General features: G+C 36.9%; 1 protein-coding gene across 1 annotated transcript; it reads right to left on the bottom strand.

Annotated features, from left to right (window-relative positions):
- Nucleotides 1-386: 386 nt before the first annotated feature.
- HSD17B3 (hydroxysteroid 17-beta dehydrogenase 3) lies at nt 387-24,786 on the bottom strand. Its single transcript, XM_085568037.1, is given in 8 exon segments — nt 387-3,023; nt 4,966-5,104; nt 6,101-6,137; nt 8,192-8,226; nt 8,979-9,045; nt 9,509-9,635; nt 21,436-21,499; nt 22,896-24,786. Coding segments are annotated over 8 exon segments (819 nt in total). The 5' UTR covers nt 23,090-24,786; the 3' UTR covers nt 387-2,867.
- Nucleotides 24,787-24,906: the final 120 nt, after the last annotated feature.

Consider the following 24,906-nt stretch of genomic DNA (forward strand, 5'->3'; position numbering starts at 1 on the left):
TAGATGTCTCATTATTTCCAGATATTTTCTACACTGGGTGATTATATTCAAGTGATAGTTTTATTTCCAATTCTGACATGAAAGAACTTAAGTGTATCAGCAGTTTCATTGAATTCAATGGCAGAGCCAACTCATAGGAGCCCATGTGAGTAAAGTGATTTTTTACAACTATTTGCAGATCTGGGTCTAATGTGATTGTACTTCAGGAAAGATACATATCATTTTATGTATTGTAATTTTCATTATTTCAGTTCAGAGATCTCAGCTCAATCCTTAGTTGCTCTTTTGAGATTTATAATAACAAGTATACAAGACATGTGTGGAAAGCTGGGACCTAAATGGTGCTATAATATATGTCTATGATATGTTGTCTATAGATGTCATTATAGCAGACAGGAATTTCTGGAGCCAGCAGGATACATTTTGTGATTTCTTTTCCATCTATGTGGCAAAGATTACAGAGACTGTCAATCATATTTGGCAAAAAAATCTCAATTATTTATTAATAGAGTCCTTGCTATCTTCATACAAATGTTTTACAAATACTTTCTGAAATGAAGAAGTTAAATGAACATGCAAGATTAAAAGACACATGAAAATTACTGATTTTTAATGAACAGAAATCCATCTGATTAAATAGCAGAAGCAAGCCTAGCCCAGAATAAAATAGTTGGAAAGGACTTAAAGAGATCATGTAGTTTAACTGCCTGACCACTTCGGGGCTGACTAGAAGTTAAAGTCCAAGGGTGAACAGCATTGTCCAGATGCACTGACAGGCACAGAACATCAACCACCTTTCTAGGAAGCCTGTGACTGTGTTTCACCATCCTCTCAGCAGGGAGGTGCATCCTAAGGTCCAGAGCACAGAGATCAGACCCTCCCTCTCCAGGTCCCCTCCTCAGGGAGCTGTACAGAGCAATGAGGCCACCCCTGAGCCTCCTTCTCTCCAAACCAGACAGCCCAGAGCCCTCAGCCTCTCCCCACAGGATGTGCCTTCCAGCCCTTCCACCAGCTCTGTTGTCCTCCTCTGGACCATTCCAGGACAGGATCAGAGTGTGGGGCCCAGCACTGCACACAGGACTCAGGGTGAGGCTGCACCAGGGCTGAATCCAGCAGGATGATCCCAATCCCAGCTGGTGCTGCTGTGTCTGATGCACCCCAGGATGGGGTTTGCCCTCCTGGCTGCCCGGGCACACGCTGCTGGCTCAGCCTGAGCTGCTGCCAACCAGCACCCACAGGTCCCTTTTGCAGGGCTGTTCTACACACACTCCTCTCCCAGCTTATACTTTGCCCAGCTTTACTGCATCCCAGGGGAAGAATCTATATTTGTTCTTGTTAAATTTCATGCCACTGATAACTACCCATTGCTCCACTCTATTTCAGATCCCTCTGTGAGGCTCTTGTGCCTTGAGAGGGTCAGCAACACCTCTCAGTTTGGTATCATCGGCAGACTTGCTAATGGTGCATTCAAGTCCTGCATTCAGATCATTGATAAACTTATTGACCAGAACTGGTCCTCCAGTGAATTCCTGAGGAACACCACTGGTGATTGCTCACCAGGCAGATGTAGCCCTATACACTAAAACCCCTGAAGTTCTGACATTCAGCCGGTTCTTCATCCAGCACACTGTGAACCTGATCATCACAGCAGCTTGTCCAGAACAATACTTTGAGGGACAGCACCAAAAATCTTACCAAAATCTTACTAAATATTACTAAAATCAAGAAAAGCCTCACCTACCACCTTCCATTCATCCACTAGGCAAGTAACCTTATTCTAGATGGGTATCAAATTAATAACTGGGACTTTCCCTTTATGAACCCACAATGACTATGCCTGGTGATTGCATTGTCCTTGAAATACCTTTTAACAGCATCCAATTTGATTTGACAGGCATCCAGTCAAAATACTTGTCTTCTGGACTCAATTCAGCAGCGTAGAATTATTGTGTATCCTTTTCCTATGTTGCTGCCTCTTACATCCTATATTGGATATTGCTCAGCCATTCACAGGCTCTGGAAAGAAAAAAAAAATTATCATTGCAGTCTTCCCAAAGCCCAGTGTGTACTTTACATTCTGAAAGATTTATTTTTATCTTCTTGAAAATTTCCTTCCAAACACACACAAAACACTCACTGAAACCATGAAAACACACTGTGAACAAGATGGAAATAAAGCAAATTATTGTTTTATTCATAAATATCAAATACCCGTAATTATTTCTGACCTTCAAGACTATGCTAAATGGTAATATAAATTTCTTAGACCCTATATAAGGCCCACAAAACCTTTTACTTCAGGCTTTCAGTAATTACATTTCTCTTAGAGTAAAATGTTAATTCCTCTGCTTTCAGAGGAATTTCTTATACTTGCATTTAATGCTCATCATTAACAGCTGCTGTGTATAAATATTTACTCTATTGTGTTAACATGGTATCCAAGGAAATTATGTCTTTGTGATAGTACATTCTGGTTTTATGTCCTTCCTCTCCCCCACTAATAACATTTGAAATTGCTGGCCAATTTTTCTGAAGGAGTAGAGGTTTTGGAAAATTCCTTAGCAAGGTCATGAAAACAGGCAGCTGGAGAGAGGATAAAGGATAACCAGACATGAAACTGAGCTAAGCTCAAGGCTCATAAGCAGAGAAAATCATACTATGTTCTTACCACTACACTTTACTTGTGTATTCCTCTCTTCATATTCATATTCTCATATTCCTCTCTTCACATACTGGTGCCATATGGTTTTAACAACCCACTGTCTCTTTCTTGTTTGATGTCCAAGGTCTATGAAAAAGTGAAAAGAACAGGCTGAGCCCAGACAGACTTGGCTGAAGTCTTTGGAAGACATTTGCACACAAGCAAATTAAATCAGAATATCATGGGTGAAACATCCAAAAATCTCATCTCCAAAGGTGACATACTACAGTGATTCACAAACAAGCTCTTCTGCTGTTTTTGTAATATCATCAGGGTTTTGGTACATTGTCACTGGAGAAGAAACACCATAAGGAAGCACTATCTAAAATAAAAAATAATAGTAACAACAACAGTGTAGTGCTATCTAATGCTTACATATGGCACTCTGCAGAATCCCATAGCATCTGACATATTTTAACTGATATTTGCAATGGATCAGGGCACTATATGGAATCAGTGATAGTATGGTGAAATAAGGGAAAAGCTGCATATAGAGGTGAGACAGAACTTTTGCAGTCACCCAGCAGTTCACTGAGGACAGCTACACAATATGGATTTAGGCATCTCAAATATTCTTGGAGAATTTGCTAAAACAAAGGCTAATATTACAAGATACAGCAACACCGGAATGATAATTACCTTTGCTTTATACTCTGCTTGTAGTGGTTGTAGAAGTGCTTATAAAAGCCTAGGTAGAATACAACCAAACCAAACAAATCATTAGCATAGGAAAGTAAGTGCTTTCACTGTGTTCAGAAATGTGTGAACATGTCCTCAACACAAACAGCCTAACATTGTACAAGCTAGGTCCCAGGGCAGTGGTGGAAAATATAAAAATGAAGCTTTCAAGACCCGGGCAAGGCTGACTCTTTCTCTGTGCCAGAAAAGATGGAACCTGGCATTGCCCTGAGCTGGACATGCAACAAGTAGTACTGCCGCCTGCATTGGAAGTTTAGACACTTTTTAAAGTAGAGATATACATCCCCAAGTCCCACTTATTCTAGATATTGTTCCATGTGGCTCTCTGCTCTGGGTGATCCCTCCATGCCAGACAGACACTTGCACTTGTTGGTTTTTGCAATGAAAAGTGGAGCAAAATGAAACTTGTGCCTTCAGTATTCACCTAGTAGCATAATCTACAGATAAATGTTTCAAAGTCAAGCATTTCTGAATTTGAAGGAAAGTTTTAGCTTCAATCTTTTAGATTTATCTAAGTTTTTCTCCACATCATGAAGAGTATGCATATACTAACTTTATGCAAATGTTGAGTTTCTTTCAGGAGAAATTTTAGGAGTTGGACCTTTTTGAGAAATAGTCAAAAACTTGATGATGTTGAATTGCTCCTCTGTAATGAAAAATATAAAAGTCATAGTAAGGAAAAAAAAAGACTGTTTTTCAAATCCATCATTTGATAGTCTTAAAATTGCAACACCAACACTGTCATGGTATTGCATGATATAATGTTGACAAGCAAAATAATTTCCCTCCAGGGGATTAAAAAAAAGTTACAAACAAACCAACAAAAAAAAAAAAAAAAAAAAAAGGGCCAAAACAAAAGAAACCCCAAAGTTAAAAGATACCTGAGAATGAAAAAAGACAAGGATACAACATAATCTTACTAATGTACCATATCACTTGGAAATAATGTTAAGTAAACATTTTTAAGGATCTAAAATTGTCTGGTTTGAATGAAGTTCAAATTTTGAGCAATAAAGGATTTATATTAAAGGAGAAAAAGGAAATAGAAAATTATACTTTCTTACCAAAAACATATCTTTTTTTTTTTTGCCAATCTAAACTTTAGTTACATTCAACAATTTAATTTGAAGGAAACCTGAGTTGATGAAATTACTTTTGGAGTTTTATTCAAAATCATTCATTCCTCAGTTTTGCAAGTTCATGGATTCAAATCTAGAGAAAAAATTTAAGGTGAAATCTATGAAGTTAGGCAACTTACCAGTCACCTACCAGAAATTTTATTCTATAAGCAAAACCTAGCACTTTTGTGCATCTACAGTTTTAAGTAAGCTAGATAAGTGAGCCTAGTAAAATTCATCCCTTCCCAGAACTAAGACAAATTGTGGGCACTGGTATAATACTATTTAATCAAAGGCAAAATCATTCCAAGGATCAGACATACCCTGAGCTGATTTCATTTACATAGTTTCACTGATTCCTGATGGTCAGGTAGTGCTAATTTATGTTACTTCATTATTTCAATGGAGCAATGCTATTTATATACTCATCATTTGTTATCCTGATACAATGCTTTGATAAACACTTAATGGGGATTTCTTCATAAAGCACTGTGAAAGATTTATCTTAGTAGCTGAGTACATTGTATATAATGGAAAAGGGAAAGTACTTGAACCAGAGGACAGATTCAGAATTAGAATTTTCTGACTGAAATTGAATTTAAAAAGTTACATTCTGTTTACACTTTATGGGATTATAGTAAAAGGCTGCATGAGCAGAAAACACTTTTTTCTCCAGAAGGCGTAACTCTCCTATACTGCCAGGTGTGCCCTCAAAGGACCCCCTTTTTAGAATTTAGTTTGCTCTAAACCAGACAGGAATAATGTAATAAATGAAAATGAAATGCCTGCCACAATCAGAACCATGGGAACATTGTACATGCAATTGTACATCTAGCAGAGAAAAAAGTCTGTCATGAGAGGAAATTTTTTATTCTCCTAAGTAATTGGCTGATCCCCTTTGGTCTCTAGCCAGCACATTCTTTTGCCTGTTCCATGGATCTGTTGGTTTAGTTTCCCCATTCACAGTTCCCTGTACACATCACTAAAACCCAATGCATTTAGCAACAATGAGGAAAAAAACAAAACAAAATGAAAATTAAACAGCAAGAAGTGTTTTTTCTGCCAAAACTAAAAGCATGTACTGGCCTCTAAAATGCAGTATATAACAATATTTTCTAGAAAATCCATCCATAGTCCCAAACTTCTAGTTTAAGTACCCCATGTCTAAAATACATGTAGTATTAAAAGGAAGACAGGGATCCTTAATCACAGAGATGAATTAATATCGCTGATTAGTGATATGGGTATTTCCAGAGCTTGAAAAGCATTATTCCAAGCCAAACTACCACTCTTAGAAGAACAGATAATACATTCAAATGCTGTTTCTTGCTTGATTAGGCCCATCATGTTCTCTTATATTTCTGACACACATTTTTAACTGGGGACAGATATATATTTTGTTTTCTGCTCTGTTCTACAATTGACTGACAATTTGTGGGAGTTCCTATGCATATAATCACACAGCACTAACATAACTAAAAGATATCTTACTGATGGATAGACTGTGAAGTCCAGAAGTTAACTACCACTAAAGGCATTGAAGGTAGAAGCTTCACACAGTTCAAAGTTATAGAAAAAATACCTCGCTTGCATCTGTTTCAAAATTATTTTTGTCATTTATAAGACAAGTATTTTAAGAATTCTTTCCATCCCCCATCTTCCTGACAGCATTTTTGAACTGATTTTATTTTAAATAACAATTTTTTTCACTTGATCAAGCCATATATATACAGCTCAAATGGCTAAAATATGGCATATTCAACATTTTGGAAAATATTTTACAAATTCTTGTGGCCTGAAAATCATCTCAGTTGTCAGAAAATTCCAAAGGTTAGCCTCTAAGCAGTGAGAGTCTTATGTTTATCCAAAGCTTTTCAAATTTCATAATTCTCCAACATGGAATCATAACTGCAAGGAAAATGTCAATTCCATGTTCCTTTTGCATTTTCACTTCTGCCTGCAGCTGGATCAGAAATTGTAGAAAATCAGGAAAATATATCAATTTTTTCTGTTTCCAGAAAGAGCTGTAGGACCTTTTTTAGTGCTAATTATTTTATATTTTTTTTCATTCTTATTTTAGCAATAGACTTAATCATACATCTGATTTTTAAAGTGAAATCAGATGCATTTGTTCAGGTAAGAAATCAGCTTTTCTTTGTGCTTTTGAAGGGTATTATTGACAGTAAGCCTAAGTACTGAGAAGTCATACTTGCACTATGAATTGTGTCAAGACAGCAGTGAGACCTAATTTGTAAAGGGCAGTAGTGAAAAGTAGTGCAAATTAATGGCACACCTTAATTGAATACTTGTTATTTCCTAATTTTTTTTTCAGTTATGTCGTTGTGCTCAAAAGGATAGTAGGAGCAATGTGGGTTGATAAAGTTTGACAACACAGGGCAGTCACATCAGCATGGATGAAGAGGGATTTCCAAATAAAGCACAAAACATGAGAAAAGATCCTTCTTTTGCAGTGCTGAAAATCCCACTGACATCTCTGGGAGCCAGGATACCTGGACCTCAGGCATTGCACTGAGAGATATGGCAAATGGGATTTTAGCAGGAATCCAGACAGAGAGGGGAAAGGAAAATCCAGTATTTGGACCTAACCATGAGGAATGCTGGTTAGGAGAGTACTTTCTTCTCTGTAATTTGGAGGAAAGAGAATATTAGTGAAACACTCAAAAGGATGTGGTGGCAGCAGTGGGGAAAGCAATGCCCAGACACTGCAAAAACAAAAGAGATTGATTCTGAGATATATGTAAAGTGGGAAATGATGAAAAAAAAACCTTCAGTATCCAGACCGAGAGGGTACAGAATGGCATATATATAGCATTCAGATATTGCAGATAATTCTATTCTTTTGACATAGAATATATCCTAGGAGCAGAAATGTCACAAAGCTACTTACAGAATTTGCTTCCATTGACTGATATTACATGATTTATTATCTTAAGTCATTAAGCAGCAGTACAAATTTGGGATGTAAATTTTGAGAGCCAGAGAAGGACAAACATCTGCTGTTAGTTTTCATGCCATTTTTAGAAAGACATGAAAGGCATGAAAGCCAAGGTTGAGATCTTCTGCTCATATTCATGTTAACATGCTGCTTGCAAACAGCAGAGCAATACAAATCTTAATCAGAGTTGAAAAGCATGAAATACTAAATGTCCTTGGAGGCAAAGGAGCCAACCAAAATTAGCACGAAGGAGTAACAATACAGAATTTGGAGACAGTTCCTGGGGTTTCTGTCCTGCATTGATCCAAAAACATGTTGGCAAAAGAGAATTGTGACAAAAACCACAAGTACAGTGCTAAAATTCAAACTGTAGGTTTACCAGTGTTGAAAACTTTAATTCTGAAGCAAATCTCCCTGCATATCAAAGCAAAAACGATTTGTGAAATGTTTTAGCTGTTTCAGTTGTAGTGCAAAGATGTGTTTCAACTGAGAAATTGTCTTTAAAATTTTCCAGTCAGTTCTGATCAAAATATTTCACTGGCAATAGAAACAGGTGGGTTCCTTAAACACTGACATTCCTGCTGAAAATCACTGTCTGCTGATGAATTAAGTGATAATACACAGAAAAGCTAGTTGGTCACTCTAATATGGGACTGATTTTTTTCTGATGAAATACATTACAGCACTAGAACAGATGGGAATCTGTCACATACCTACCTAAAACAAAAATAATATTGCAGTTGACAAGGTCCAGCAGGAAGCAACAAAACAGTAAATTTGTCCTTAAGTCAGAGTTTGAGGGAAGCAGCCTGCCTGAGATTCTCTGATTTGGAAGAGATAATGACATAAAAACTGAATGAATCCTGAGAGAGGTTCTAGCAAGATACACATTTAGAAATTCTGGCCTTTTCATTGCAAGTGATACAGAGGTAAATAACAATAAAGCAATGGAGAACTTAATCACATCCTTAATCCTGTCACTCAATTTAATAACTGTAAATTAATTCCCCCACAAAATAAACAATATTTAAATGAGGTTTCTTTTTCTTTTTTTTTCTTTCTTTTTTTTTAAATTTGGTTTAATTTGGTTTGTTTTAATTTGTTCATTTCCACACGCTTAAGCAATGTGTCCCAAAGAAACTAAGTTTAAATAATGCTAACAAGAACCCAGTATTTTCAGCTGTGACTGTGGATGGACTGGACCCCATTGCACCACAAGCCAGCAGGGAGTCAGGGAGTCTGCTAATCCCTGCTACAACCAGGTCAGCTGTACTCTCCCCTCTATCACTGGATGCTTCCCGTAGTTTAGCTGAAAACTACTATTCCTTTTCTCTTTCAAGCTCTTCCAAGCATTAAAACCAAGTCAAAATATGCTTCTTCAGGCCCAGTTTGTTTCCAACCCAACTGAATACTTAATACTTGATTGTAGTGTGGGCAAAATCTGTGCCTTGTTCAATGAACTCACTGTTATATTAGAAGATGAAATCTACAGAATAATCCTACATCTTCTATGTTTGACCCATTAAGGAAACAGCATGGAAGAGGATTATGAAGCACTCAAACATTGCTAACTAGTCAGGGAAAATACAATGTTAAGAATCAAATCTAGACAAAGTGCATAGTTCATCTAGTTACAGAAATTCCTTCTCCTCAAGACCCAGAAGATTGTGAGCTGCATGTGAAGAGAAACACTATTTAGCATCAAGTCTTGTTTTCACTGAAATCGCTGATAATGATGAGTGCTGTCTTTGGGGAACATGAAAACAGACTTGCTAAAGTTGTTTGTGTGTTGTTGCTGTTGTTTAATTTCTTTCACTATTAAAAGGACTGTCTTTAAAAATATAAAAAACCTTTCAAAACCCCATGTCTTCACTGTTGCTTCATGAGTCATACTAGATAATAAGCCACAGACTCATGTATACTTGGTTCTAAGCATTGGCTAACAAGTTGTTACAACACATCATTTATACAATGATCTGTTTAATACACTACAGCTATAAAGTACTTGTCAATTAACAGACCTTAATGACTGACCAAGAACACCTATATCCACATCCTTCAGATCTTTTTCACCAAATTTTACATAATTACAAAAATACACCAAATTTTTAGTGAAATCATCTTGTATACCCTTCACCTTTTTCTGTGGCCAGCTCTGTAACTAAAGAAATACCCAAAACCAAAGACCAACCAGCCAAGAAAACCTGTTTTCATCTACTCAGAAAGAGGGAGAGCTGTAAAAAGAGAAACAACCAGATGTCTTGCTAAGTAATGTCCATTGTACATCAAGCAATTGTTTCAACCTTCTTACTCTAAGAAATAACACAACACACACATAACACTCTCACTCTACCTAGCTGTTTTCAGGAAAATGGCCTGGAATATATAGGATGAATTTTTGCCCTGAAGTCAATGGAATTTTTCTTACAAGATCTGAACAACATTTAGTCCTTCAGAAAGGTAAAACAAAACAAATTCAGAAATAAGACACACAGGATTTATTCCCCTTGTTACCATAATATTTATAGATGAACAGAACACTGTCAGCATACATTAGACAAATGAATGTGGATGCCAGATCCCCTATGCAAGCACAACTTTGCAGAACAGTTTAAAATAATTTTGATGGATAAAATAAGCATTTTAACAAATGGAACGTATCTTTTTTAGGAGGGGTAAACAAGGATGGATGGGATGTAGCATTTTCTGCATTATTTCTTAAAAATTCCTTGCCTGTTTTAACATTTGCACTGTCATGGTCTGAACCTTTCTTGGGATTTTGCAGCACTAAAAGGCATTTTAGAGAGGCTATAGAGTAAATTTTACAAGGTCAATTAGAAGGGAAAGGGAAATGTGTGTGATTTTTCCAATGTCATTTCTATGCAGGAGGGGAGCGCAGCTGTACATTGACTTTTTTTCAGCAGTTGATTTATTGCTGTTCATATTTACAATGCAGTTTCATGAGGAAAGGAAGTAGAAACTCTTATTTACTGATTTTTAAAGGCAAGACTCTGTTAAAAGGGCCTTCTAACTAGAGGGTTAATCTCCTAACGTCTAAATAAGGTCTCCTCTAACTAGATGTTCACATTGTAAAATAAATTTTTGCTACTAAACCCAGTTGCCCAAGCTTTATGGGCAACCTGAAATCCAGATGAAGTTTGCTGGAAAAGTGACAGGCAAAGCTTGGAAATGTCAATAGAATATCAGATTGCAGTGGCAGGAATTCAGGTGCACACTCATGGCAAAAAGTGCACATGGCTTTTGGCAAGATGTTTCTTGTTGGTTTGTATTCTCATCTTATAATACAGAAAACAGAAAGCATTGCCTTGGACAGGAATAAGACTTGCTGAACTATTACCCAGAAATTTTGTCTCATCCATTGGTGCTCATTCAACAGGCCTTGTGACAGGTCCTGTGGGAGAGCAAGGACACAGAAAGCTGGCTTTGGGTCCAGCAGGCCAATTTGTGACAAATCAAAATCAAAATTGTGACCTCTGCTGGAGTGGAGAATGAGATAAAATTGCTCCTTTCCAGGTGTTCCTGTTTGTCCCTCAAAGCTCTTTGCAAACTGCTAGTTTTGACCACCTTGCAGTACTCAAGTAATACAGTTTGAGGAAACAGCAAGCACACTGACTGCAGATCTGAAATGAGGGTTGTATCTTGCATGCAGTTTTAGAGGACATCTGTCTCCATGACAGAAGAAAGGAGGAAGGACTGCCCTTTTTCTTGCCCTCTTTCTAAGCTGCAGTTCTGTGTATGAAAGAGACAAAACATCCTTTGAACTTTCAACCTATAAAAGCAACTCTAGTGGCAAATGACCCTGTCATGGTCCCAGGCTGGGTGAATGGTGAAACTATAAATAAAAGGACATTGTGAGTGTAAATGCAGTGAGCGGAAAGAACAGAGCAACAGCTGGAGCAGACACCTACAGTGACCTTCTGTTTGAAGAGCTCTATAAACAAAGTGAGATGGTCTTAAAATGTACAGTGATGTTGTGGCCATCTTTCTCGTGGGCAATCAGAAGGGCAGCCAAAACTAGAGCAACATAAAAATGAGGATCAAACAAGCCATTTGGGCTTTCTCTGCAACTCCTTGTCTGTACAGGACTGTATGGCTGCAACCAGCACTGTCAGCCAACAAACAAGTACTCCAGATGGCTTTCCTCTGTCTCTTATAAAAATAAACCAATATATTAAAAACCAATAAAACTCTCATGCTGACAAATGAATTACCCAGGGATAGCTCTTCAGAAAATTATAGCAATTCTGCAAAGGAGAGAGCCAAAAAACAATTTTCAATGTTTCTTATGTCTCTCCCTCTCTGTGACAAAGATTTATGATAGTCTTTGAAGATACAAGCCATTACATCTCTGTTTAAAACTCCTAAATGTCATAGAGGTAAAAAGCCTAGCTTTTCAAACATCAGGACAGGTTATTGTCTTTTGTCTTTTTAATTTTTTTTCAATTTTATTTTAAATAATGGAGTAAAGTCCAATTTAAGAAAAATTAAAAGTGAAATCCAGTTGGTTAATTTAATGTGCTATAAGATGTATTGCTAAAACTTTTACATCTAACTCCTTCTAACCTTAGACCACTTGGAAATCTGCTGTCAGATAGGATAATGTGCTGCTTTTTGAAATTTACTAAAAAGATAATAAATGAGAATTAATAAATAATGAAGTTGTTTAGGATACACAGCATTCCAGAATCACTTCTTCCTAGTTTAGAGAGTTATGAAGATGTTCTGAAAATCAACATAGCAAAATGAATGCCCAAATGGAACAAGAACTGATCTTGAAGTACTACAGCAACACTTGAATATAAGGAGAGAAGCACTAAATCTTAGATTTTGTTCATATTCAGTGGAAATTTACAGATAGGAGAGTAAATTGAGATTTAGTGTATCTTGCAGAAGTGGCTTTTTTTTGTTTGTTTGTTTGTTTGTTTGACTTTAACAACAGTATGGTACAGATTTGCAAACAGGAGCTAGCTCAGCCTGCACAGCTTGCTAAGGAAATACAAGCAGAAGAAATGAAACAGGACTGCAGTTAGTAGCATTCCATCATTCCTAATCCCCTGGTATTGTGGTTTGATCAATGATTCACAGCTGCAATACTAAATGTGTTAAATGAGCAGTATACCTGTGCTAGTGATTCTGTCTGCCCTCTGTAACACCTACTTTGGTGTTTTTTATCTCATTTAAAAAAAAACTTTTCAGTCTGAATGGATGGAAATCTGGTTTTCAATTCAAGTGTATTTTTGGAGAAATGTTTTTCTTACTGTGGGTTTCTGAGTGTTGTTCTCAGGCACACCTGTGGCCCACAGAACTTGGAAAGCCAAGCACTGAATGTCTGTAATTACCGACAGCTTAGACTCTTTTAATTTGTAGCACTCAGTATCCAAACAGATGTGGCAATATAATTAGGCAAATAATACAATTAGTTTGAAAATGGAGCAAGTCTTTTCAATATAATGTACAATGGACTGCAAAAAAGTATTATGTAGATATTAAAAAAAAAAAAAAAAAAAGGCAAACAAGAGTAATATGTCCAGAGCTTCCTGGTGGTTTAAGAGCCTCCACAGCAGATACTCTATGCTTTTCATTACTGTATTTTTCTCTCTTTCCTTTTGTTTGTGCCATCTACTTGTTGTTAAGGTACTAGTTTTCAGCCTGATACAATAAATAACAGATGACACACTCTGGACTTCAGCCAAAACCTGCTGAAAACAATTGAAATACCTCACCGGGATTTGCCACCTATTTCAGCAAGTTGTGGGAAAGGCTATGACCAGGTGGAACCGTGTCTAAACCTTATCATGTAGCTTGACTTCTGGGGTCACACAAGACACCTCCCCACACCTTGGATTACATGGACAACACTGCTGCTGTCAGAGAAGCTTGGAGCTGTCAGTGAACAAGTGAAAATCCATGGGTGGGTGCAGAAGGTGCAGGAGTGTTTGCAGGACAGGCAAGTCATCAGATACCCCTTGCTTTCCAAGGGAAAACAAATCTATTTAGTCCTACCAAAAAAAAAAAAAAAAAAAAAAAGAAGAAAAAAAAAAAAGGCATATTGGATAGAAAATTTCTGGGTCCATTCCTTGATTTCGGTAGTTGCAGGTTGAAAATTTGCAGACTTTTTCATCCAAGTCTGCCACATCCCTGATAGATGTGCTGCTTTCTCAGGTAAGCACTAAGCACCCTGGACCTGATACTCTGCTGGACTCAGCTGCTAAGCCTTCTTAAAGCCAAGTCTTTCCAATTTGTATAGATACATAGTTTTGGGTTGACACATACTTTTAAACATGTAAATCAAGGAATGTGCTGGATAGAAGCCATGTATAGGAAAAGAGACAGTGGGACAGTGGAAATAATGATTTTAATTCTAGCAATCTGTAAAGTTAATGGAGGATAAAAACTCATTTGACTCCTAAATAAATTCTAACTGTCAATCTTAAAGTATTTATACAAGACATTCACTAGGATTAATGGTTAATTTCCTTTGAAGAAAAGAAAGAGAACATTAATTCTAAAGACACTCTATTTAACTGCTCAATCAAGAGCCAAATGTAATTTGAAAGCCCTAAAAAACCAACCAACCCACCCACCCACCAACCAAAAAACAAACCTGGTACTTTGATTTTGTTTTTAGTCTTCCTCTGCTCTGTTCCAACAACTACTTTAAACGTAACTTATTGATCTGTATTTACAGATTTTTAAGGGCAGATAAAGGCAGTAAAGAGCACACATTCACCTTTTTTTTAGCCCATTACATGCTTTGAAAGTAAACATATATTTTTACAGTGATCTATGTCTAGAAGAGCTCAAGGGACACAGTAATATAAAAAAGATTTTAGTATTGGAGAAATACTTGGAGGTAAGTTGTAGCAATATCCAGCAGCCTGCTGTGCTAGATAACAAGGGAAAAGATTTGCAGATCCCTGTAAAGGGAGGTAAATGGGAGGATAATTTTGAGACAAATGTTTACCAGAAGTTCTCCTTATCATCATTATAGTTAACCCACTTCTTTACAAGAACATGTTTATATGTTCTTACAGGAACATATAAAATTGTTAGGAAACAGTAAGGCAACAAGAATCTTTCATTTTTTTTACAGTTTTGCAAAAACAGCAATAATGAATTTTTAAATTGTTTTAACTCACCTGTCACTTGCCCAATATCCATCCAAATAATAGATGATAAAACCAGGCCAAAATAATCAGTCTTCTAGAGACTTCCAGAATATTTCCTTCACTGCATAATTTTGGACCCTTATAGGAAAAATAAACTGGACAACCACCAAATCCTCATAATATGAAAAAATAAAAATAATTTGAGCCAACTTCAAATGAATGAAAGTCTTCAGGGAGTAAAAATCACATGAAATTTCTCAGAAACAAAATTTTATTTTTATATTTGTTTGGGTTTGGGAGCCTAGTCATGTTACTGGCTTTCCAGTCATTTTACCTTCCATCATCATATTTTTTTCCTGAGGAAGTACATTAAATGAATTGAAGGCCCAATAGCTAGAAAAGATTTGGACTTTATTAATTTTTATTGACTATAAATAAGATCTGATGCAGGTTTGTTGGATAAATTTTAACTGGTTTTTTCCTTATTTTTAATTAAGTGCAAATTTAAAAGAAATAAATATTAAAAAAAAAAACAAAGGAAAAAAAGGTGAATTATACATATAAATACTCCAAATAGAGTCACAAAAACGTACATCCACAAAGACATTGGCAATAGCTGTAATTCTATAGCTGCAAACACTGTTTAACATGATCCATTTATAGTTGGTTTGGTGTAACTATGTGCAGAACAAACATAGCAAATCTTCTCATTTTCTCAGGCCCTTCATTCCCATCAGACTTTTAGGCAAAGGATGGATCATGGCCCCAGTTTTTGAAATGAAGTTATTAACAATTGTCAGCGGAGCTGATTATATAAAGAAAGATAAAACTAAAACTAGAAAAATGCCTGTGAGAAAAAGGAGAAAGAGCTAAATTAGCCATCACAAACCATAAAGCTCAGATCATCTGAAAGAACCTTCAGATTTGCTTAGAAGAAATAACTCCAAAAGGCCATCCACCGAAGATCCATTCATTTCTATAGCTGACTTGCTGCAACACTTTCTTCTTAAAACTATTTGAGGAAACAATTTGTCTTGTTTAGTTCTCATGAGGCAATGCAGAGAATGTTAAGAAATAAGGAACTTTGCTCAAAAATTTTCTCCATCAAGAGTACAAGGGGATACCACCCTGCTAAAGGTATCAGCCATAAACATTTGTATTTTCAGATTTTCTCACAGCTCTGTGTTGTGTATATTTTCTAACATAATTGATCAGGGCTCCAAAGACACCTGCACAGACTTGGGTGCTTTGGGGTTTCAGGAGGCTGCTTTCTTCACTTGAAACTCTCAAATAGAGAGCTACAATTGCCTACATATTGGTAGACTTTCCATTGTCTGTAAGGAATTTGACTCAAGGCATTTTCAGTCAGAGATGTGAATGTCTCCTGTCATTTGGAGGTGTTTGGATAGGGTTTGTTTAGACTTTTGCATCTTCAGACCCAAGACCAATCACCAGCCATGTAATACACAAATTTAAAAAATGTTCTGCTTCACTGGGCTTCTCAGTATCATACATTTGTTTCTGTATGTAGTTTGATAGAACCCCCTCCCAAAACCTAACTATAAAGGGATTCTTACATGGTATTTCACCTAAAAGCATATATTTAGGGCAACCTTATAAAAGCTACCTATCAGGTGAGAGGAACCTCCCTTGCTGCTGTGCACTAGACTAACCAGAAGTCAAGGCAAAGGAAGCCATACACCTGAATAGTTTATTTTGCTTCCTCACCCACATATAAAATGTGTATGTTTCCAGAAACAGGTTTTGTAGGACACTGTAATAAGCATGAGATACAAACAGACCCTCAAGCAAACAAAAATAACTGTGCTTATAATTCCCTGTCCACCTGCAGGAAAGGTTAGATCTGGCTTAAGATTTCAAATTATGGTAGCTTTTAATGCTGATGTCTTTAGCATAAAGAATTTTCCTAATATAGAAAAGCTTTGATGTTAAAGAATGGTGTTTCCCTTCATAGTAAAAAATAAGCACGGGCTCCAGGCCAGCATGTAATGGGAAGCTGCATATGCTAGGAAATCCTGACTCCCCGTGGCAAAGGACTAAAATGCTTCTGAGACACAGTCTGCCTAAGTGTAAGATCATTATTGCCAACTCCAGCCATAAAGAATCATGACAACTAAGCATTTAGAAAGAGGGCTTATGATAAAGAAAATTCAGAATCAGCACTCTGGGATCTCAAAAATGCATGATTAAAAAGTTCAAATTAAATGAGTAAGTAAGTCCCTCTGCATTTTCTAGCATGTTTTTACAGCTCAGTCTGAATTGATTTTTTAAACAATAAAGCTTCATGAAAGGCAAGGTAAGTTTTAAATTCAAACTATGATTCCTAAAGCATGTGACTGCTATATTTGCCTTGACAAATTCACTATATTCTACATGGGTCATAAGATGTAATAATTTAAAATCCTTATTAATACTTTGTGGAATATGTAGTTGCCTACAATCATCAACTTTCTAGAGAAGACAATCTTCTCTAGGACTGTACTGACATGATCCATGTTTCACTTTTTGTCTTTCTTTAACTGGGATTCAGAACTGTAGGGTCCCTATGAATCAAAATCTCATTCATTCTAAGTATGATTCAAATATGTCAACCCTGGTTTTGAATCAGCAGACCAGAATTGAGAAGACAGAGCAGGATGATCTAGCAATTTTTCTGCTAGCTCTGCATGCTCTGTGCAATGCAAGGAGAATAGTAGTATTAACAGGAATAAATCCAAGATCAAGTGGAGAAAATAGAATATTTTGTAACCAGAGCAGGAATACTGCTGGTAATACTATACAGAATTTCAGGACAAGAAACAAATATTTAAGATTCAAGGAGCTGGTAAATTAGGAAATGAATGAATCTTAAATGAATGAGGTCTATCTCAAAATGGTTTGCTGAGACACTGACTGAACACAAGCACTGGCCTGACTTTATAAAAGACTGATGAACTATGAACAGAAACAAGAATGGTGACAATGTGAGCCAAAGCACACCCTGCTTATGGCCTGACACCACATGAGAAGAGTGAAGAGGCCAAACCATAAATCTCAGAATATACCATGGCCTTGTCCATAAACCCAGTATGTCTGAGTTGCTACGTCAGTAACAGATGATAAAGCACATCTGTAGTTACTACACCCCAAAAGCATCAGTACCTGAAATGCTAATCCTTGAGTAGAGATGTGACAGACAAGCAGCAGACTCACAGATGAGTTACTTTTGTTTCTTTTTGGAAGTCTGGTGAGTTTAAACCCCATCAGCCCAAGAACTCATGGACCAATTGTAACAGAAGCCTGGTACATACAGCAAACTAGATCAAAAATTCAGTACTCTGACATCACAGCAGTCAGTTAAAAGGTCAGGGCCTTCATCTTCAAAGTCAGTCATTCAAAACAGCTCATCTACTCAAAATACATCTAGAGCCTTCGGGGAAGCCTGGATAGTCATTCAGAAGAGGATAAACTCAAGTTCCACATCTGCTTGCCTCTCAATACAAGCTTGTGAAACAAAAGGTCTGTGTCCTGGTATCAACAAAGTAGAGATCTGAGACCTCACAGCTGCCAGGTTCTTCATACAGCCCCAGGCACCTTTTGAGCCTCACAAACTTTGTAGAGTTCTGTAACTAGGCATAAACCCTGGAAACAAGAGTATGGAACCCGTAGATTACTGTAATCTCTCTCTGGACTTCAGTCTGTTGAGTTTTATTCAATTAACCACCTCCTGGCATCTCTACATAGAACTAAACACAGGAAACCACATTCCATTAGCCTTCCAAAAGACAAAACCAGCTCTCCTTAGAATCTTGTAGCAGATGCTACCAAGTAAGGTGTCCTTAAATTAGTTTTGGCTCATTATCAGCCCATGCCTGAGCTCAGGACACCAGAAAGAAATTCATCACTTGACATCAGAACTAATGCTATAGAAGACTGTGCCCATCAAACAAGGCTTGCCTTCACATCCGTACAGTACAGCAGCAGAACATCAGAGAATTTTGTATCCTGACATCAGAGCAGCAAGACAGCAGTGCTGACCTAGAACCTCTGAAGGCACACAAATATTAAAACAGCAGGATCAGGCTTATTTATCTACAAGCCACACACAGGTGTGTGCTTCTACTTCAGCCAGCGAGGTGATGTGCCAAACTATGAGCTCATGTGGTGTGGGCTTGGGATTTGTCCCACAGAGCAGTAGCTGAGCACAGCTTCAATCAAAGGGACCACCTGGAGAGGATGGTACATCTCAGCATGGAGAAAGATGACTTTCAGTCATCCCACAAATGCCAAAAATAATGAACAAATGTTCCACAACATCTATCCAGCTCTAGGCAAGTTCAAAAAAAGGGCAGCAGTGGGTTTACTCTTTCTTATGGTATAATACAGCATATAGCTAGCCATTTAATGGGATTTACTCTTGCATAACTCATACAGCACAAACAAAGCAGAACAATGACAGAGGCTCAAATCTAGACATTCACAGGTTCTTACAGCTTTCACATGGATAAAATATCACCAGGTGCTCACAAAGAAAATTAGTTCAGCTGCATAAACAGAGGACTTCACCCAGAGACATGAAAAAAAATATTTAAGCATTTTTGATGTCTTCTTTCCCTGTATTGATCCCATCCCATTCTCCCTGACCTGTGTATTCTTCAGACCCTTTTCATTTACTTATTAATACTTTAACTCACTGAGTAGGCAGGAGACAGCATTTTCCCTTCTCTCACATGTTTTTTTTTTTTTCACAACTATGCCAAATGTAAAACTCTAATACCTGGTATTGGTTCTACATTCAATGTTCTTTCAAAAGTAGTTCTTACATTGCCACTCCCACCAATGGCAGTCATAAGGCATCTATCTAGGTGTTTAAACAATGCATAATGAAAAGACTAGAGAAAAAAAATCTTGTAAATCAATTCCACTTCTTTTATTTTCTTTTATAATATATAAGCAGAAGGCTTCACATCTAAACTCTTGCATGTTACAGGATGTTCCTTGCCACACAGTAACCTCAGCCCTGAAAACAGCAACTCTTGGTTCACTGCTGTTCAGCTTCTAGAAAGGGAGGCAGTTTAGAAAGAAGACACCAAGGAGAAAATGTACTGCTCAGTCACAATCAGTAATGGTAAGGCTCTTCAACACAACACAAGGCCATCCTGCCCTCAGCGCTGACTACCACGGGTTAATAGGAAGGTGACCCTGCACAGCAGCAGCTACAGGGCAGCACAGAGATCCTCTTCTTCCTGCAGCCTCCTAGAGCTCCTGATTCTGAATTAAACTATTAGGATTCCTTATACTTTCCATAACTTGTAGTTTATATTACTTTATACAAGTTTCTCCCTTATTGGTTATTTCAGATAAAATTTTCAACATGTGTTTGCAAGTGTAAAGGCTAGAAAAATACATTTTGTGTGTTAACACTGGACCAGCCCATTGCAGATTTGCTGTGAAACTGGGAGAAAAGGGACAATTCAGGAGACTTCCTTCTCTGGACAGACAATAGGACCTCTTTTGAATCACTCATTTTAGTTCCCTGGTTTGATGACACCACTGAGGCCCGAATGACTTTCCTCTGAAATGTACCACCAGTTTCCTTTCAGAATCCAATTAAAGCTATTCTGATTATATATGAGAAAAAGATTACGACATAGTCATGTAATTATAATAACAGTCAAGTCATTAGAATAATTTAAATAATGATATGGTCATGTCATTTGAATAATTTTACTAATCTGAAGATGCTGATGGAGGGATAGCAATTTTCATTTTGTTAAGGTAAAATGAAGGATAGGTAATATATTTTTCCTGAAGGAATATGCTTTTCCAATCTCATCCCCTGCTCCTGTGACCAGTGGAGAAAGCAAAAATGATACGGATTACATTTGGAGCTCTAGTTTAGCTTCTTGTCTTTGAATTGTTTAATCTTCATCATCTCAATTTCTTCAATAATACAACCTAAATGTCTCCACTGAAGAATAGAACCTGTCTTCTAAATTTTTTATCTTATGACCTATGTGTCTCTTATTCATTCAGCACTTTCTGTGTTTAAAGCAAATCTCTCCCCAACGCAGCCCGTGTGGTACAGGAGGCAGCCATTACTCTCATTTTCAATGGTGTCCACAAGCAACAAGTCAGTTGCTAAAGAGCTGGCAGAATTTCCTTCTATACATGTATTTTCACAAGTTTTGAAATTTATATGCCGGTGGCAGAATGGTAGGAGATAGAGACTAACTGGTAACTAAAACTGGTATAACTATTTCTCACACAAGATTTCTGTCTGTAAGGAAAGATCACGTCAAACTTGCCACACCTATAAAATGCTCTTCCTGCAGAACTGTACTACACAGTTTACTTTTGGGTTTAGTCTTACTGTGAAAATAAACAAATCCTGGCATTTGTAGAGTACCCTGAACTTTAAACACTATGCATATAAATATCAAAGAGGAACTGTAAAAAGAAAAATTCTTAACACCTTAGAAATACAGAATAATGCAGCAAAGCACCAAAGCAGTTCCAAGGTAAACCTGGTACATTTAAAAACTAGTCAATATAAAAAAAATGTAGATTAAGGAATTCTGTGTTGTCAGAGACACAGAAAGCAAATATGTTTTGAATGGTTAGGTGTTGCCAACAGAAGAACAAGTACTCTCTCATTTCAGAGGGAAGTGAGATCCCAAAGAAGGAGTAGCAGGTACCTAGTTTCCTAACAGACCTGTAGATGAGAAGTGAAGAATCCATTCAGAAACAAGCTTCCACATGTCAGCTTTAACTTTCATGATTTTCAGAATCTCATGAGCCACATGACAACACAAATTATCTGAGCCTTACGAATTTTCCTGGGGACAGAAAAAACAGAGCAAAAAAGCCCATTGAAAGAAACATGTCTTCCAACCTTAAGAGGAAAGAAAGATTTTACACAGAAAGCTCCACATGCTGTTCCTCATCTCATACACAGAAGGGAGGTCCCTGCCTCACTTAAAGTAAGACCTATGCACTGCCTTAGAAGCATGTGGTATTCAGGAAGGTCTTTTACAGGAATGGATTTAATTTATTAATCCACTAGGAAATGTGGTAATTAAACATATATTTAATAGTTATATATTTAATTAATGTATTTTATTTATGTAATAGTTTTATATATTTAGTCCCATCAAGCCTAATGCAGGAAAAGAAATCAAACAAAAGTCTAAGGTTCAGGTAGTTTCTTAACAGCAAGCTGCCATCAGCAACACTAGCAGCCAAGGAACTCAGAAACAGCAGCACCTCTTCATCCCTGCTTTATACTGATCATCTAACAAGCTTAAAAAAACATGATCGATCAATAGGAAGAAGCAGATGCTTGTTAAACTCTGTGTTATTCTACAATAATGCATCCTATCTTAAAAACCACTGCAAACTTGCAGCCTTTGATGATTTCAGACTAAAGTAAATTTAGTTCATTAATGGTATCATTAAGGGTAGGTCAGCAATTTGGAAAAGAACACACTGGAGCAACATCAACAGGAACAGGAAAAGTCGTTTTGAAAACTGGAGAACATATGCTAGACATAAACTAGCAGCTTCACATACCAGAAAACTGAGGATCTGGGCAATGCTACTAAAATAAAAGCATTTGCAGCAGAGAGAGAACAGCAGAAGTAGCAACGGGGAGAGAATTCACATCTACACACCAGGGTGTGAACTTACACGCCAGCCTGACCAGTTCTCTATTCTCCCCAAGTGTGGCAGCAGCTCTGGCCACAGAGAGCAGGCACAGACTTTCCCACGCATTTTCCTGGGGAAGGCTGTGAGAATATCAGTGGAGAGAATGAGAAACAATTCTTATCTCCACTTGCACCTGCTGTTGTGCACATGTGGAATGTGTCATGGAGATTTGTTTACCAAAGAGTGATTTCTTAATTAGACACTAGATGGTGTTTAGATAGATTGACCACTTAGGTCAAAGCTGTATCAGACTGGTTGCAAAGGTGATAGAGTTTCTTAATAGGTATAGTAAAACATAGTACAAGATGATATAATGAAGTAATTGATCAACCTTCTGCAATCATAGTCAATGCTAATTATTACCTCTCTGGGGGCCTGCAGTGACACCCAAGTACACAAAACTTTCAGGTTCCTAAACCCAAAGCTGTAGGAGAAAACTAAAAGAAGCCAAGCAAACCACACATATCAGAAACTGTTTCACTCTGAAGGAACAGGGTAAAGAAATGCAAGGAAAACCATTCCTGATTAGTTATGTAACAATCCACCAAACAATTACAAGCACAAAGTGAAGCAGTTTCCTTTACCTGCTCATTATCCCAATGACTGAATGAAAACCTAAGGCAAAAGAACTTCAGATATATGGGAAAAGGTCTTTCATATATCTGATACATTTTACCAGAGTACAGAAACAAATCAGACTCCCAACAAGTCTAAGTAGCTGATGCTGGAACACTTCCATGGTGGGAGAAAGCTTGTATGAATCAGATATTCTCTGCATGGAAAATGCGTCTTTACAGCACACTGCTAGACTCTGAGCCTTGGCAGAGAAGTGAGAGGATGAATCAAATCACATGATTTCATTTTCCAGGAAATGTGTGGGATTTAGATTAGAATAACATCACTACATTACACCCACATTTGTAAACTATTGAGAAAATCCAAACTAAACGTTTATTTCTGATGTTTGCCTCAGGGAAAAGGTTTCACTCCTTTTCTTAAAAAAGACTACTCCAAAAAGAGATCAACACTATTTCTTACAGTGAAGAGCTAAATTTGGCCCAGACATTTCCAGGACAAATTCACACTGAAACCAGAAAAAAGATTTATCATGTTACATTACTGACACTTTCAGACAGAAACCCACAATCATGCAGATGCTTCACAAGTAAAGGCAGTGTCTGAATCACATGGAAGTTAACACTAACTTTTCTGTAACTAGACAATAAAAAAAAATCATTACTGTCTTACCTTAACAACAACCCAATTTCCTTACACTAAAGCTGTCTTAATTTTCCCCTCAGGGTTCACCTCAAAAGTAAGCCAGGCCAAATAAAGAAAGTTTAAATATTACAATTACAAAAGTATTTACAAATAATCATGAATAACCCCAAAAAATCACTCACTGTTCAAAGAATACTTTAAATTTGAAGAAGTTTCACTGCTTTCTACATGTAAAAAATAATGCTGAATACCACCTTTAAATTAATGCTCCCAGAATTTAAAAGAATCCCTTCTATTTGGTGATGGAATCAAAACACAATCTTCTACAGCTGTCAGTCTTCTCTTCTCACTTCCATGTTCTGTTTCCATTTTCTTTTCCTGTTGTTGGTAACACATCTCAGATAGATTTATAGAGTGTCATGGCCCAGTATAAGTAAATAATGCCAATGAGAAGAAGATAAATAAATACTTAAGAATGTGAAGGATTCTTCAGTCTAAGTGTTTGTTTTTTTTTTTTCTGAGGTAAGTTTTTTTTTGCCTCTCTGACTCCACAGGAATCACTGCATGAAATTTACGCAGTGAATGGGTAGGAAGTTCCTTTGGGTGACCACATTTTCTCACTTAATCTGACTTCACTACAGTGAGGTCACTGCTAAAAAATCCCCACAAAATTTAGAGCATGAAAAGATCAATGCACAGGATAGTATTTTTTTGTGGTCCAGTAATTATTTTTCTTTGTATGTTTCCTTGTAAATATACCCTGATACCTATAATGGTGTGAATGTCATATTCAAATCCTTTAGTTAATTAATATGAAATCTCTAGAAAAGTAAGCAGCTGTATGCTAAAAAATCAGTTTTCAGTTTCTATCTTATTAACTGAAAGACACAATTATTGATGTTCTGGATGAAACAGACATGCAATTTCCTAAATTCTCACATGATAGTTGTGCCTGGTCGAGCCCATATTGCCAGAATTTTAATCAGCAAATTTACTGAAATCAACAGTATCTCAGATATAGAGGAAAACAGAAAGTGACTGAAGCTGAGTTTCTCTGTGAAAGTATGCAAGCAATTGCAAGTACTTCTAGATAGTACCTATTTCTTGTTATTCCTAGATTTATTTTTTATATTATTCTGCATAACACTGTCATAAAGACTATGATTATCAGGTCTGTATTTCAGGTGAGAAATCTAAGTCTGAAGCACCTCAAAAACATTCTATGAGCAAGAAATTAAATAAAATCACTTCACTATGGTACAGAGTGAGCTAAAGAAACTACTTGAAGTACAAGTTAGGAGTTAATAATATAAAAAGCAGATGTTAGTGTTATTCATGTATGTGGGACAATTGAATGTGTCCATCCACAAAAAA

The sequence above is a fragment of the Lonchura striata genome, chromosome Z (assembly GCF_050655825.1).
Source record: "Lonchura striata isolate lonStrDom1 chromosome Z, ASM5065582v1, whole genome shotgun sequence".
Classification (NCBI taxonomy): Eukaryota; Metazoa; Chordata; class Aves; order Passeriformes; family Estrildidae; genus Lonchura; species Lonchura striata.